Source organism: Coccomyxa subellipsoidea (assembly GCF_000258705.1).
Source record: "Coccomyxa subellipsoidea C-169, whole genome shotgun sequence".
NCBI classification, from domain to species: domain Eukaryota; kingdom Viridiplantae; phylum Chlorophyta; class Trebouxiophyceae; family Coccomyxaceae; genus Coccomyxa; species Coccomyxa subellipsoidea.
The window spans coordinates 1169162-1182107 of NW_005178025.1; the positions used below are offsets into that span (position 1 = coordinate 1169162).

General features: G+C 53.8%; 5 protein-coding genes across 5 annotated transcripts; 2 read left to right on the plus strand and 3 right to left on the minus strand.

Annotated features, from left to right (window-relative positions):
- Positions 1 to 1933: 1933 nt before the first annotated feature.
- COCSUDRAFT_54610 (hypothetical protein) lies at positions 1934 to 3470 on the minus strand. The gene is made up of 5 exons (XM_005644253.1): positions 3284 to 3470; positions 2981 to 3110; positions 2789 to 2884; positions 2561 to 2656; positions 1934 to 2309 (listed from the first exon to the last, which is right to left on the minus strand). The coding sequence occupies exons 1-5, from the start codon at positions 3343 to 3345 to the stop codon at positions 2238 to 2240; spliced, it is 456 nt and encodes a 151-aa protein (XP_005644310.1). The 5' UTR covers positions 3346 to 3470; the 3' UTR covers positions 1934 to 2237.
- A 362-nt stretch (positions 3471 to 3832) lies between these two features.
- On the plus strand, positions 3833 to 7098 carry COCSUDRAFT_44586 (PLP-dependent transferase; the record flags this gene model as incomplete). The annotated part of the gene is made up of 7 exons (XM_005644254.1): positions 3833 to 3988; positions 4292 to 4438; positions 4604 to 4838; positions 4950 to 5152; positions 5394 to 5504; positions 6042 to 6288; positions 6608 to 7098. The coding sequence occupies 7 exons, from the start codon at positions 3833 to 3835 to the stop codon at positions 7096 to 7098; spliced, it is 1590 nt and encodes a 529-aa protein (XP_005644311.1).
- Positions 7099 to 7126: 28 nt separating this feature from the next.
- On the minus strand, positions 7127 to 7659 carry COCSUDRAFT_34238 (hypothetical protein). Its single transcript, XM_005644255.1, has one exon. The coding sequence runs from the start codon at positions 7347 to 7349 to the stop codon at positions 7170 to 7172; it is 180 nt and encodes a 59-aa protein (XP_005644312.1). The 5' UTR covers positions 7350 to 7659; the 3' UTR covers positions 7127 to 7169.
- A 1545-nt stretch (positions 7660 to 9204) lies between these two features.
- On the plus strand, positions 9205 to 9896 carry COCSUDRAFT_58497 (hypothetical protein; the record flags this gene model as incomplete). The annotated part of the gene is made up of 3 exons (XM_005644256.1): positions 9205 to 9301; positions 9551 to 9712; positions 9862 to 9896. 3 exons carry the CDS (start codon positions 9205 to 9207, stop codon positions 9894 to 9896), a joined length of 294 nt encoding a protein of 97 aa, XP_005644313.1.
- Positions 9897 to 9940: 44 nt separating this feature from the next.
- On the minus strand, positions 9941 to 12272 carry COCSUDRAFT_44587 (hypothetical protein; the record flags this gene model as incomplete). Its single annotated transcript, XM_005644257.1, has 8 exons — positions 9941 to 10115; positions 10361 to 10494; positions 10632 to 10706; positions 10967 to 11098; positions 11245 to 11397; positions 11570 to 11744; positions 11878 to 12013; positions 12137 to 12272. 8 exons carry the CDS (start codon positions 12270 to 12272, stop codon positions 9941 to 9943), a joined length of 1116 nt encoding a protein of 371 aa, XP_005644314.1.
- Between the last annotated feature and the right edge of the window lie 674 nt (positions 12273 to 12946).

A 12946-nucleotide genomic window follows, 5' to 3' on the forward strand; every position in this document is an offset into this window, starting at 1 on the left:
GCACCAGCCTACATATTACAATCCTCAAGTGGGCAATATGATGGAAGAAAAAGAATGAAAATCTAACAGGTCTGTAGCAGTACTTCGACGAATTCTTGAAGCACATCCAAGTTTGTAAATTATGACTGGGCCGTCGCCTTTGGCTGACTAAGTAAGATACCTTATCAGTAGCCACAGTAGCCAATGCGACTTCCCTATGCCCGGGGCTCCAGAGACCACGACACCCTACATACTGCTGCACTCAATTGCCTCCCAGAGCGGGAGGGCAACCTCACGGACGTGCAGACTCTCTCCAAATTCCCCATCAAGCATTGGCGCCCCGAAATGCATAATCCTCGAAGGCGTAATTATATCCATACTGTGGATGTTGGCTGCGAAGTGGTTCAGGATGTCATTAGGTTGCTTTTCTTTCCCTGTCATGTTGGTTTCAGAGTTACTTCTTGCTGCTGTGAAATTGCGAACGAGATCCGTGGAAACCAGAAAGGGTCACAGCAGTATGCAAAGTGCCTTGTAGGGTATCAGCGGGTATCAGCCGTCAATTTACATATTAACCTTCTATAGCAGGGACTCTTCATTCCCATCACGACGATTTCTGTCGAAAGACTGTGCTGTTCACATGAGACGAACCGCATGTCAACAGACCTGGTCTTCGACGGCGGTGTCATATCCCCTGAGAACTACGACGAGATCCAGTCAAAGCGACTTGTCGAGAAGGGGTGGTGGATTGAAGAGGCAGAAACATCAGATAATTGTGTGGTGAGGGCAAAATTATATTTCTGCGCTGTGAAAATCTTGGTCTGACCGACAAAAGAAACGCTGATGTGTTCGAATCGAAAATGACTTTCTACCGTCGGGAAGGGCCAGTAGCAGGGCTCTTGCTCCTTCTCATAGTGGTTCAAACAATATGCACAGCAGCCTTTCAAGGTGAGAAGCCGTCAGCAGTCACCATTCTCCACTTGGACATCGTGATCAAACTGCCTTCATTCCGCCAAATATGTGCCTTTGGCCTGGGTGTCATTGGTATTTCTTCCAAAAAGTGCTGTAGAAGAAATCGTAAGTGCTTTTCCGAAGGCGATCCTAAACCTTACTGCAACTCTCGGTGCCGTTCGGATGTTTTGGGCATGGGTTGACCTGGAAGGATTACGTGACAAGCATCTTGACTGCAGCTGTTGCAGAGGTGGCATCAGGTGCACAGGGTGCACATGTTTCAGCACGTGGCAACATGAGTGCTGTGACTATGCTGCAGGCGCAGGGCAGGGCAGGAAGCTTCTTGTTTGCAATGCAGCAGCAATCAGACAGTGCCCTCGATGCTGTGAAAACGTTCCAAGCGGGCAGTCACTTGTTGGCACGGTCACTTCCACAAGTTATGGGTGGGGCGCTCCTTCCCCGGCCCTGAGCTTGAGGTTGTAATGGCTTGCGCTGTCATGTTGCTGAGCCCCTTTCATCATATTGAGAGTCCTGTTTGCACCCAGGACGACCAAGCAAGCAAACGTGAAGTCGAACCGAAACGTTGTCGGCACAGTCACAGGAGTAAATGGCAACAAGGTTCCTCTGGAGTCAGTGCCGAGTGGACAGCAGGGAGGGACCAGCTTTGTGGACACAAATCTTGGTGGCACTTTTACCAGCACTATGCCGGGATAGTATAGCATGGGGACTTTTGCTGTCAGATCACTGCGGCTGACAGATGCCCTTTTTGAACTGGATGTGTACCATAGCATTGGTGATGCTGTCTTGCTCTGATGTCTAGAGCATATGAGGTGGGCGTGTCAGGCATTTCCGGCTTTGCTGAGCTACTATGACCGATCGGGTCTGACCCGAGGTTGTTGACTAGCATTTAGTCGATGATCAATAATCTTTAGCCAAAAATTGATGGCATCATTTGATTGCCCCTGTTGGGAGGGAGCAAATAAAGCGACTCTGACTGATCTGCATTGTGCAGATATCTGCTTGCACTGAATGTTTTGGTGGCAATAAAACAGTGTGGTTGGATCACTGTACAGCCCGGTTCAGACAATCCTCAATAATGTACTGGACCATACATGCATGGTCATATAAGTATGGTGGCAGACAATCTTGTAGCGAACTTCAGTAACAATGTAGTGCATGCGATTGTCTCAGTTCAACCCCTTTCTTGCACAATCTTGAGAGATACTGGGTACCCATGGCCATGGATGCATCCATGACAGCATCCACAGAGCCAATCATACATCATTTCAGGTGCATGTGCTGATCTGTCATTAAGCTGCGCGCGCTTTCCTTGGCTTGTCCCGGCCCAAGAAAAACAGCAGAGCACCTATCAAGGCGATGTTCTGCAGACCCACACAGAACAGGTCAGCAATCTAACGTTACATTCCCAACCTTTGACATGCATGGTTGTAGGACAATCGCCGCTGGGAGCTTGGGCTACATGTGGCAGAGCACAGAACAGCAACGTGATCACATATGGCCTTGTGACTTGGAGGCAACACATGCAACGCTCACGTTGAGGACATCAGTGTGAAAAACTTTTCATGCCAGCGCCTAAACAAACAGGTGCAGGTAGGTAATTGGGGATCCTTACCTTGAAGAACATGATGAGCTCCACAAGCTGTGCATTCTGATCCTTGATGTCCCAAAAGTTGTGGATCACAGGCGTCACTGACACTGTAAAGAGGAGCTGCACAGCACACAATCCTATAGCATCCTTGACGGCGAGACAAACAAGCAAAGCATACATGCAGAGGGTTTTGCATGCACAGGGCCGAGCACCCATGCCACATCACTGGCATGTTGCAAATGGCGCTCATACCAGGAACATGGCACCGACATTGTAGTTCAGCAGGAACAGAGTCCCTCCCACAATCTCAAGGAAGACTGCTGCGCCCAGAAGCAGGACGTAGTGTTCCTGAACAGCAGCACAGCATCCGTGAGTATCCCTCTGCCTCAGGTCTGATGGTATCCTCTCCTATGCCACAAGACAACACGCAAAAGTCTTGCATACCTTCTCAAGCGGCACAGAAATACCGGTAAAATCCTTGATGTGGCTCAGGAAAATGTCCATCTTTGGTGCCAGAAGGCTCATGACTGGTCCCCCCGTGGCCAGGTTGAAGCTTTGCAGCTTTTGTGCTCCGCTGTACAGACATTTCTTCTTGATAAAACCAGGGAAGTGAGAATGGCCAGCACAATTAATTGTGCAATCTTGATGCAGCCAGTGCCAGCTTGCTATGGCCCGAAAAGAAGCATTGAAAATTTACCAGATGCAACCTCGAAACATTCTGCACACAAATTGTTTGGAAGAGCACACCTTGATAAGAAGAGAAATGAAAATAGCAGTCTCCCCACGAAACCAAGAGTAGGACTTCCCATCTTGATCTGGTGCCGCAAGCCTTCGGCACGCAAACGTGTCCCGCAATGTACCGGGCAGAGATTTGTCTAAAATCACAGGCAGAATATCGTAATTTTCAAGTCTCTGCACCCAGATCACTCCCGATGTTATTCTGAATATTCAGCATGCATGAGGTGGAGCTTTTCCAAAGTGCCCATACACCTCATCACCCTTGTCAGCAAACTCTTGCCACAACTGCTTTCCGGAAGCATTTCCCGTGATCGAATGAGAGAGTCACATTGAGAGCATTATAAGGAGAGTGGATACTGTACTTAGTGTACCTAGAATTGCTGTTGTGCACGCTTCAGAACTGTTGTACAGTAGATTGTAGAAGCGTTGGACATTGTTCCTTCAGAAATTTGATTGCAGAGGGCTATCAGGATGTGCCAGGGAGAGACAGATGAAGCTTCCTGTGCTAGGCCTGTTCAGTACGAGGATCACCTCGGGGCGGAAGGCAGAGCTTGGCAGATGGCGGGCCTCAGGAAGCTGGTTACTGCCTTTGCTGGCGTCCCCGGAATCATCGGCCTACATGGAGGACTGCCACCCGCGTCAGCCTTTCCTATCACAGAGCTGACGTACACGCTAAAGGACGGGCAGAAGATCGTGGTCGATGACCCTGCAAAGGTGTGTTTGTAACAAGCAACGCTCTGCGCACGTAAGCTTCAATGAAGAAGCATCAATTGGATCAATGTCCATGCAAATTCATGGGTTCGATTGCCAAGAGCAGCTCTTTACATAGTTTCTAGTAGGCGCTGCCTCCTCATGCTGTGCCCCGTATTGCCTCTCATGATGCTCACATCCTCTTTAGTCACAGGCATGACACGAGGCAAATAGACCTCTCTGGGTTCCTGATTACATTTCTATATATGTGTGCCCAGTAACAAGCAAGGAGTAGCCTCGATGCTGACCATGTTCCTTGTTGCGCAGCTGGCTGCAGCTCAGCAGTATTCCCTTGTCACATCAGGGTACCCACCCCTGCACAGATGGGCAAAGTCCCACATGCTGAGCATGCATTCTCCCCCAGCAGGGGTGCATGACTTGATCATGACCAACGGCAACAACCAGACGATCGAGGTAAGGAAGCCTGCTGGTCATGATGATTAGTGGGCATGATATTGCGCATGAGACCTGATTGCTTGGGATGTGAAGCCATCCTGTAAGCCCCCCTGCTGCACACCACGGCTGATGACCCTGAAAGTCTGTTGATCTCTGCACTGAGGAGTGACGTGGATGTGGCAGATGGTGATGCGGCTACTCATGGACAAGGGGGATGCCATTCTGTGCGAGGAGTACACATACCCGCACGTGGCAGAGTCCTTCGTGCAGCCACAGGGCTACACTGCCGTGCCCCTCTCCATGGACAGCTTTGGCATTGTACCTTCCCTGCTTCGCCAGACTATGGAGTCCTTCCGAGCCGCTGGCAAACCTCTGCCCAGGCTCTTGTACACTGTGCCCGTTGGGCAGAATCCAACAGGTCAGCCCCCTGTCAACTGCTCAGATTTTTCCCTGCGGCTGCGCCTTATCAAACATTGGCAAGCTCTGCAGCAGAGCATCTGATGAGGTCCTTACTTGCATGGCTGTTCAGGTGTTGTGACGCCGTTCGAGCGGCGGAAAGAGATTTATGCGCTCTGTCGGGAGTATGACATCGTGCTGTTGGAGGACGATCCCTACTACTACCTGCAGTTCTCCCCCGGGGGCGGCCAGCCCAAGGGGCTGTGCGATCTGGGGCGCAGCTACCTCTCTATGGATGTGGATGGCCGCGTCGTGCGCATGGACAGCTTCTCAAAGGTGTGCCCCCATGCCCAGTGCACTTCATTAGAGAGCCTCCTGAGCAAACCTCTTCAGGTATATTGGCAAGGGTCCTCTGCATCAGGGAAGGCTTGTGATGACAGTCCACATCAGCAGAGATTCTTGGAATGAATTGGCAGTGTCCGTTGCAGGAGTCCGTTCGATGGCCCTATAGTGGATCACACAGTACAGGTATCGTGATGTGCAAGGGAGCTGCTGAGGTGGCAGTGTCTGTGGACAGGTGTTGGCGCCGGGAATGAGGCTGGGCTGGGTGACGGCGGCGCCTAAGCTCATTGAGAAGATCATCTACCACCTGCAGGGCGTCCACATCGGCGCCAACAGCTTCATCCAGGTCCGCACATTCACCACTCGGCATCCCCTTCTGCAATGTTCATCTTTGCCCAAGTGTCACTTCTCAGAGCCTGCTGCTCTCTCTGCACTGTGCAGCTGGGCAGCCAACTATGAATGCACCTTAAGAGCTCAAGAGATGCTGGTGTGGTTTGGGAGACTGGCAGGGGTATTTCCTTTTCAGCAGGGATAACCTTTTGTGTAACGTTCCATATCTTACTCCATGAAGGAAGGTGCTGACACGATTGCATAAACAAGTGAACTCGTGACCTGGAAGAGTTGTGCTGAAGAAAGACACGTGGGCGACCTAGCCTTCAAGCAAGCTATCTGGTTGCTGGCGAAGGTGTAGGATATTTGCTTACATATAACATCATGTACAAGGATAATCATGATATCAAGGCAATTCTAAGCTCCAGATCAATCATCAGCATTGCTGTGCTGCCTTAAGCACTCTCCTGTATGTCCAATGGTGCAATGACCCATGACCACAGCTGCCATATGGGTAAAAATCTTCTCAAAAGTAATTGAATGGCTGTGGCAGGTGGTGGTGGCGGAGATGCTGGATGCGTGGGGGGAGGCAGGCTTTGAGGCCCACGTGAGGGCGATGCAGACCGAGTACGCGCAGCGCGCCGCCGTGGTGCAGGCCGCGGCCGAGCGCCACCTGGCGGGCCTGGCCGAGTGGCAGCCGCCGGCCGCCGGCATGTTCCTGTGGCTGCGCCTGCTCGGCATCCCCGACGCGCGCTCCATCCTCGACGCCCTCAAAGACTCTGGCGTCGTCCTCGTCCCAGGTGCGCACCCTCCCCTCATCCCTCAGTGCTGCAGATCATTGAGACAGAAGCCAGCAGGGTGAGTAATGGTGCAGCGGCAGAGGTTGAACGTATGGAGTCATGCTGCAATCCTCTGAATTTCAAAGCACCAGAGGCCCGCTAGGAGAGGTAAGCTATAACGCAAATCTTGCAAAGCAGGGCTGCAAGGACAGGACCTTTGCTCTCGGCTCCTTCTGCTCCTGCTAAATTGCACACCACGCTCTCAATAGCCTGCCACAGAAGCATGGCATGGCTCTGCTGGTGGGCACTGTGATGATCAGTGTTGCAATCTCGTGCACAGGCCGCTTCTGCCACTGCTGCGGGCCGGAGCACCACAAGGCCTGCCCCTACCTGCGCGTGTCCTTCGCCTCCGCCACGCTGGCAGACCTCAGCGAGGGCATGGCCCGCCTCGGCGCAGTGCTGCGCCGCTTCACCTCCCCTCCAGATTCCACGGCCGCATCCTCGAGTGCTGCGTCAGATGGCGTCCCGGCGAGCGTGTTTACGTCAGCAAGCTCGGGTGCGGCGCATGCCGGCAGGGCCGCCGCAGGGGGAATCCGCGCGCTGGACTCGGCGTTCGAGCTGAAGGGTGGCGCGGAGGGGCCGGCAGGGAGGAAGGCCGAGGGGCGGTCTCCGACGCTATGCCTGTCGCGCGAGGGGCCGGGAGAAGTGGTGCCCGACTGCCGCGCCAAAGTGGAACTTGTCAGTGGCAGCGCTGCCGTGTCCGAAGACGCGCTTGCGCCGCTGCCGGCTAAAACCATCGCCGGCATACCCGCGACCCACCTGGGTGCCTGACACAGCAAAGAAGCTTCCCATTTAAAAGCACATGGTCGGGGATCAATACCTTGGAGCCAACATCGTGGGGCTCAGCTTGCTGCCCCCTCCAGTGTTGAGTCGGTATTGAGGGGGAACCAGGTCAGTGGCTCCCTGTCAGCATGTGTGGAGCGGCGGTGCAGAACCAGAAGAGGAGAAGAATGAGATGCACCACCTTGCCATGATGCTTCGTGCATGTTCTGCTCGAGAATTGATCGGCTCATGATGATCATTTTGGTATCTGACCCAGGATAGGAGTAGATTTAGGGCCTTGTACCAACAGTTCTATTTGAAGACGCCCAAATGAGCCCTTGGCAGCTGCAGGTGGTCACTGTGCCTGTCAATGAGGGAATGTCCTAGAAACTGTGTGACAACAACACTTAAAAAATTCAAGAGTGGTTTGCACAGTTGGCTCGTTGGCAGGAGTGGATGTAGCTACTACAGTTCAGCATGTCAAGAATATGGGTTGTGGCCGTCGTGCAATGATGACCTTATAAACAATTAGAGCAATGGTATGCTGACATTTGTAATTACAGGCCTGATCCTCACAGCAACTCTGCCATTGATCCTAGACACACGCGCATGCTGCACATTAAATGCACGAGGTCATCAGCTGAATCTCCTCCAAGTCCAATACTCACATTCACATAGCACCAAAAAAAGCACATGGAGTAGCGCATCGCAATATCACAGAGGCATGCATGCAGCCCCAAGTGGTTAAGCTCAGTCTGCCACATCCGCGGTAGCATTGCTCTCTGTAGAGCAATGCAGAGACCTAAAATGGAAAAGACAACATCACAGTCTCACATGCGAGCCACGAGAACACAGTTTCACCTGACCCACTCGTGCAAGACCTGCTTGTTAGAAGCCTGGACATGAGCTGCTACTTCATGACCCCTCAATTATTTATAGAAAATGCATCTCACACTATGCACCTCTGCAGCTGCCACCCTCATCAGTCACGATCAGAGCAGGAAACTTCTTATTATTGAAAGGTATTCTCAGTAGCGGCTGGCCTTCTGACAGTGCCATAAATCTGCAAGCCTACAAAGCGGATGCTGTATTTGACCAGGGCACACGGCCTCTGGTTCCTCACAAAGACTGCATCGCAACTCCACTAAGCCTCAGTTGCAACTGAAAGACCCATCGCAATGGCCTTCCATCAGTTGCTCCAGGTGTGCAAGCCAATCGTGCAACACCTATCTAGCATGTAATTGTACTTACATGCAAGGCTGCCCCTTGGCAAGGTGTGCAAACCTTGCGTGGGAGGCATCAGTGCAGGAGAGCTGAACTTCCATCTCACATGCCTGCACTGATGCGATCTGGCTGGGGGCATCTATCAGCCCCCAGATGCATCAAATCTTATTTCAAATCCTGCGGGCTCTTGCCCTTCCATACATGATGCATACACCCACACATCAGCAAATTGAGACATCCGAGAGTGCATGCATGCAACCAGTCGTTGTTCGGGAACAACGAAGTTTGCGCGCCAATTGGCAGTCCCTTCCAGAACGTTGGCAACAATCTTGGGCATGTCTGTCTGGTATATGCTACAAATCCTGATGCGATCACAGTCCTCATGAGGCAGTGTCCGACCGAGCTGATGGCGGCTGAAAACAAAGAGCCCACGCGTACTTCAGAGCCTACGCCATTGGTAGGAATGCACTCAAACTCAAGGGGGCGAGAAGGCCTCCAGAGAAGAGTGTTAAAATCAGGGCGCGGATGAAACTTTGACACGTGTGAGGCGTTGCCGCCAGGCAATTCGTAAACAGCACTCTACTTGGTAGAGTCAGCCGGCCACAATTTGGCCGGCATGCGCGCTCCCACCAAGTGGAGAAAAAGGAATAAAACATGCTGGCCAGATTTGAGACTTGATGGACAGACCACACACACACACGCTCACCAGCGCAACTGCAGGAACTGTTTGCACTGGCGGCACTGAAAAGTCTGCCTGAACCCTTGAAAAGCCGGCCACAAAACCTAGTGTACAATCTGTCAGAGCGCACATGTGCATGCTCCTGCAAGATCATAGGCCTGCCATCACTGAAAGCACGCATGTGTGCTTCTGCAGCTGTGGTGTGAGCAGGCATGGATCTCTCGGCGCCACAGTCTGACCCTGGTCCTTACTTTGCCGTCTTCGCCCGTCACTTCCCCAGTCCTGCAGGCGCATCTGCGCTGGATGCAGGTGCAGTGGTACTTCTCGTGCCGCGCCAGGCTGCTTCAGAGACATTCGTCTCTACCTATAGAGGGCCGAGCCCCAGAGGAGCTGCGCCCTCCAGGATATCTGGAAATGGCGTCGGCACTGCGAATACATTTAAAAATAAATAACGACCGCTGGCAGCAGGCAGCTGGCATGGCATGCGCGGCACAGTGAAAAGGTCCAACAGGCTTGGCCTCAGGTCATGCGGGTGACTCTCTGCATGCGCGTGCCCAGCCGCCGCCGCTCAGCGCAGCGGCAAACAACCAAAAATGTCTCCAGCGGACGGCGCCGAAGGGTCGTCTCAAAACCCAACATCTTTCTCGCCCCCGGGGGCGCGAATACTGTACGCGGCAACAATTCTGCAAGTGTCTTATTTCTCCATCTGTGGTGCTGCAGGTCCGACAGCAGCAGCGAGGTTACTACTGTTCGACAAAGAATCGCGCAATTTCAGTAAGCCGCCTCTGCTGCTGCTGGGACTACTGTGGCCCATGAAGGCTGTAGACTTTGTCAAGCCGCGCCAGCTGAGTTTCGCGGGCCTGCTGCAGCGATCGGCCGCCATGTGGCGCGAATGCATGCGTAAATTGTGTGATTACTGTGATTGTGTGATCGTGGCCGGCCGGTGGTTCAGAAAATGGAAGCTGCGCGGCGGCTGCGGCGGCGGTGCACGCGGCTGCCGTGGGCGCCCCAGGCGACGTCAGGTGGCGCGCTGCCAGATCTGGCGCCCCTGCCGGGCTGGAGTGTATCGAGGGTGAGCCCCTCGGGGGGCTGCTTGGCCATAGGCATTGAGCAGCTCGATGCGCTGCAGGCACACATGCAGCCTCAGAACTCCTTTCACAGTGGAAACGGCCAGCTCGCACTGCACTTCTGGTGATGCAGCCGCTAAGGTACTGTCTGAGAGGAGCACCTTGCCCAGACATGGGCCATGAGCAGATATCAAATGGCAGCATGCAGCGTGCACGCTTCTGTCCTTGATGGACACCCGCAGGGGATGCAAGACAGCAGAAGCATCGATGTGGAAACAAGGTCAAGGGTGAGGGGAGGAACCTGGCAAGGAATGGCGCAGCGGGCGGTGGTGTAGAGGGGGCCTTGGGCTCTTTCCTGCCGCGCTTGTGCAGGAACCGGGTCTTGTAGTAGGTGTCGCGAACCTTCTGGATCATGGGCCAGTTCTCACTGTCTCCCTGCGCGTGCATGTACACAGCGCTCTCAGACACCTGCTGCACTGACATGCACCATGCACTGGTGGGTGAAATTCACCCTTGACATGCACCCTGCAGTGAGGACTGCTCTGGGCGCGTCATGTTGTCAGCAAGCTCACCTGGTAGCTCTTGCGCTCTGCCTCCAGCAGCCTGCGCAGCTCCGTGATGTCTCCACCAAATTTGTTGATGGGCTTCTGCAATCCACAGCAGGGTCTAGTCAGCAGCACACCCCAGCTGTTGAAGTCAGGGGCGATGGTCAGGCAGAGAACTCATGACAGACGCAGTGATGATGACATGGGGTCCTTGGCTGTGGTGGGCTGCGTGCAAGTGGCCCTGCTGGGAGTGCTTCCACGTTCCGGTGCTTTGCCGCTAAGCTAGAGCACACTCGCCGCTGGGACATGTCTTTGCAACAGGGCTCCCATTTGCCTTTCATAACAAAATAAGAGGGCCACACCCCCATGGTCTGCGCAGTCTCCATGAGCCGGCGCAGGGAGTTGCGTTTGCGCGAGGGCCAGCGGGTCACGCCCAGCTTGCGCACTGTGGGCTTCAGAACCGCCACGCTCATGTGCAGCTTCCGGGCGGCCTCCTGCGCAAGGATCAGCGATGACATGAGCCCATGCTACTGTGCTTCATGTGATTGCCCAGCACTCTGTCAGGAGCATCAGTTTTGTGTGATGCTAAAAGGCCATGTTGCCATCTGGAAAACAGCCCTGCTGCAAGCTGTGAAGAGACCTCCAAACGCGGCTGGATGGGTGGGAAACCAGGACACTCAACCGCCAGGGGCATGTCAAGGAAGCCGCCGGCCTCAAGGAACTCCATGGTCATCCACTCCCCTGCGGTGTTGGGCTTGCGCGTGCGCTTCTTGCCTGTGCAGCCCTGTGCGGCCTGTTCGCAAAAGCCAATGCAGTGACTCCCAAGTGACAGGGTGCTTGGTGTGTTCCGCAAACTAAACTGCCAGGAGCCAGATGAGTGACTGTTCACATCTTCAATTAATCACTCGAACCAGCTTGGGTGTTGTACTGCCTCCGAATCGGTCAGGAGAAAGCTAAACGGTCACCTGTTCTGGATTCTTCTGGGGCACCATTTCCGGGATGGGGACGGCATTGCAGAAACTGGAGGCTGTTGATGGATGTTGCAACGAGTCACCCTCCGTTTCCCGACCGTGGATTGTCGCAACAGGAGGCGCAATCTGAAGCGGGTCGGAGAGGTCGCACGCGAACTCTGAGTCGCCACTGCGGAGCCAGGCACCACTACTTAGGAAAAGGATGTTCTGGACCGCCGAGGTCAGGGACTTCTGACAGAGAAGACACCACACGCTCAACGCATCGTTGGATTATCAGCCGGGCAGTCACTCCAGAAGCCCACCCAACGACGGGCGGAAGAAGAGCAGCGTTCAAGCCATCAGCGCCAGTTGAAAACTCCAGGAGCAGGTCATCCTCAAAGCCGGTCGAATTCCAGGGTGTGCTGCTAGTACCCTCAAGTAGATCAAAGCAACAGTCCCCTGGCGCATCAAACACAGAGCTATCAATAGCGTGAATACGTCAAAACAACACCAGAGTCTTGACTGCTGACTGTGATCTTCCCTGTGCAACTGATCTCTCAAGGCATCGACGCAGGAGCGCACTGAAGTGGCGGGTAGGCATCAGGGTGTCCGAAGTGTCCCAAGGGATTCCGGGCAGGCCCTGCTCCTCGACAGGGAAGTTGACCGCGGCGCTCTCGCATCCAATGTTGCAAGGATTGAACCTGACATCACGAGGCATTGCTCCCCAAGAACAGAAGGGCGAAGATAGTGCGCCCATCGTGGCGCACGCGTCCCCACCTCCCGCTCCAACGCGTGAATGCAAATCTGTGTGATGCTGCCCGCCCCCCATGATCGTCCACACCACACAGACGGTCTTTACAGCAATACAAGCCACCTGCACCACATCAGTGGTTGCCCAAAATCAAAGCCCTAGCTCACATCCACCTGGGGGTTGAGGCGCAAAGGGAGTGGGTTCTTTCTCTTTCTCAGGCAGAACTGGCTGTAAGATGTGTCCAAAATCACTTGTTGAAGCGGCAAGGGTCATTCACAGCTCTCACGAAGCCACCGGTGAAAACAATCTGATGTGCCTAGGTCGTAAGAGCCCTCACCACCCAGCTTTCCAGCGCCTCGTGTCGATCATGCAAGTCAAAAATGGACCTTTATGATGCACTTCATTCACAGCGGAAGAAGGCAGGGATCCCCCCGCGTCTTTCAACAGATCGAAATCCAGAAGATATGTTGGCCTTCGATTTCTTCCGTGCAGATTCTCAACCTAGCAGATGGGGATCCCTGGCACTCCTAAGCATGGCAATCGTCACTAATTCTCAATCAGAGTGGACTCAATACTTTGGAGGATGCAACCACCACCGCCCGATTTTAATCCATCTTGGGCGACGGCGACCGTAAAAGATT

Bases quoted from the DNA above. Each gene is read 5' to 3' on its own strand.
- COCSUDRAFT_34238 (XM_005644255.1), bottom strand. From the start codon at position 7,349: ATGATCATCATGAGCCGATCAATTCTCGAGCAGAACATGCACGAAGCA.
- COCSUDRAFT_54610 (XM_005644253.1), bottom strand. From the start codon at position 3,345: ATGGGAAGTCCTACTCTTGGTTTCGTGGGGAGACTGCTATTTTCATTT. The intron at 2,885-2,980 runs GTATGCAAGACT...GCTGCTGTTCAG, and splicing joins TTTCTGTGCCGCTTGAGAAG to GAACACTACGTCCTGCTTCT. The intron at 2,657-2,788 runs GTATGAGCGCCA...TGTGCTGTGCAG, and splicing joins ATGTCGGTGCCATGTTCCTG to CTCCTCTTTACAGTGTCAGT.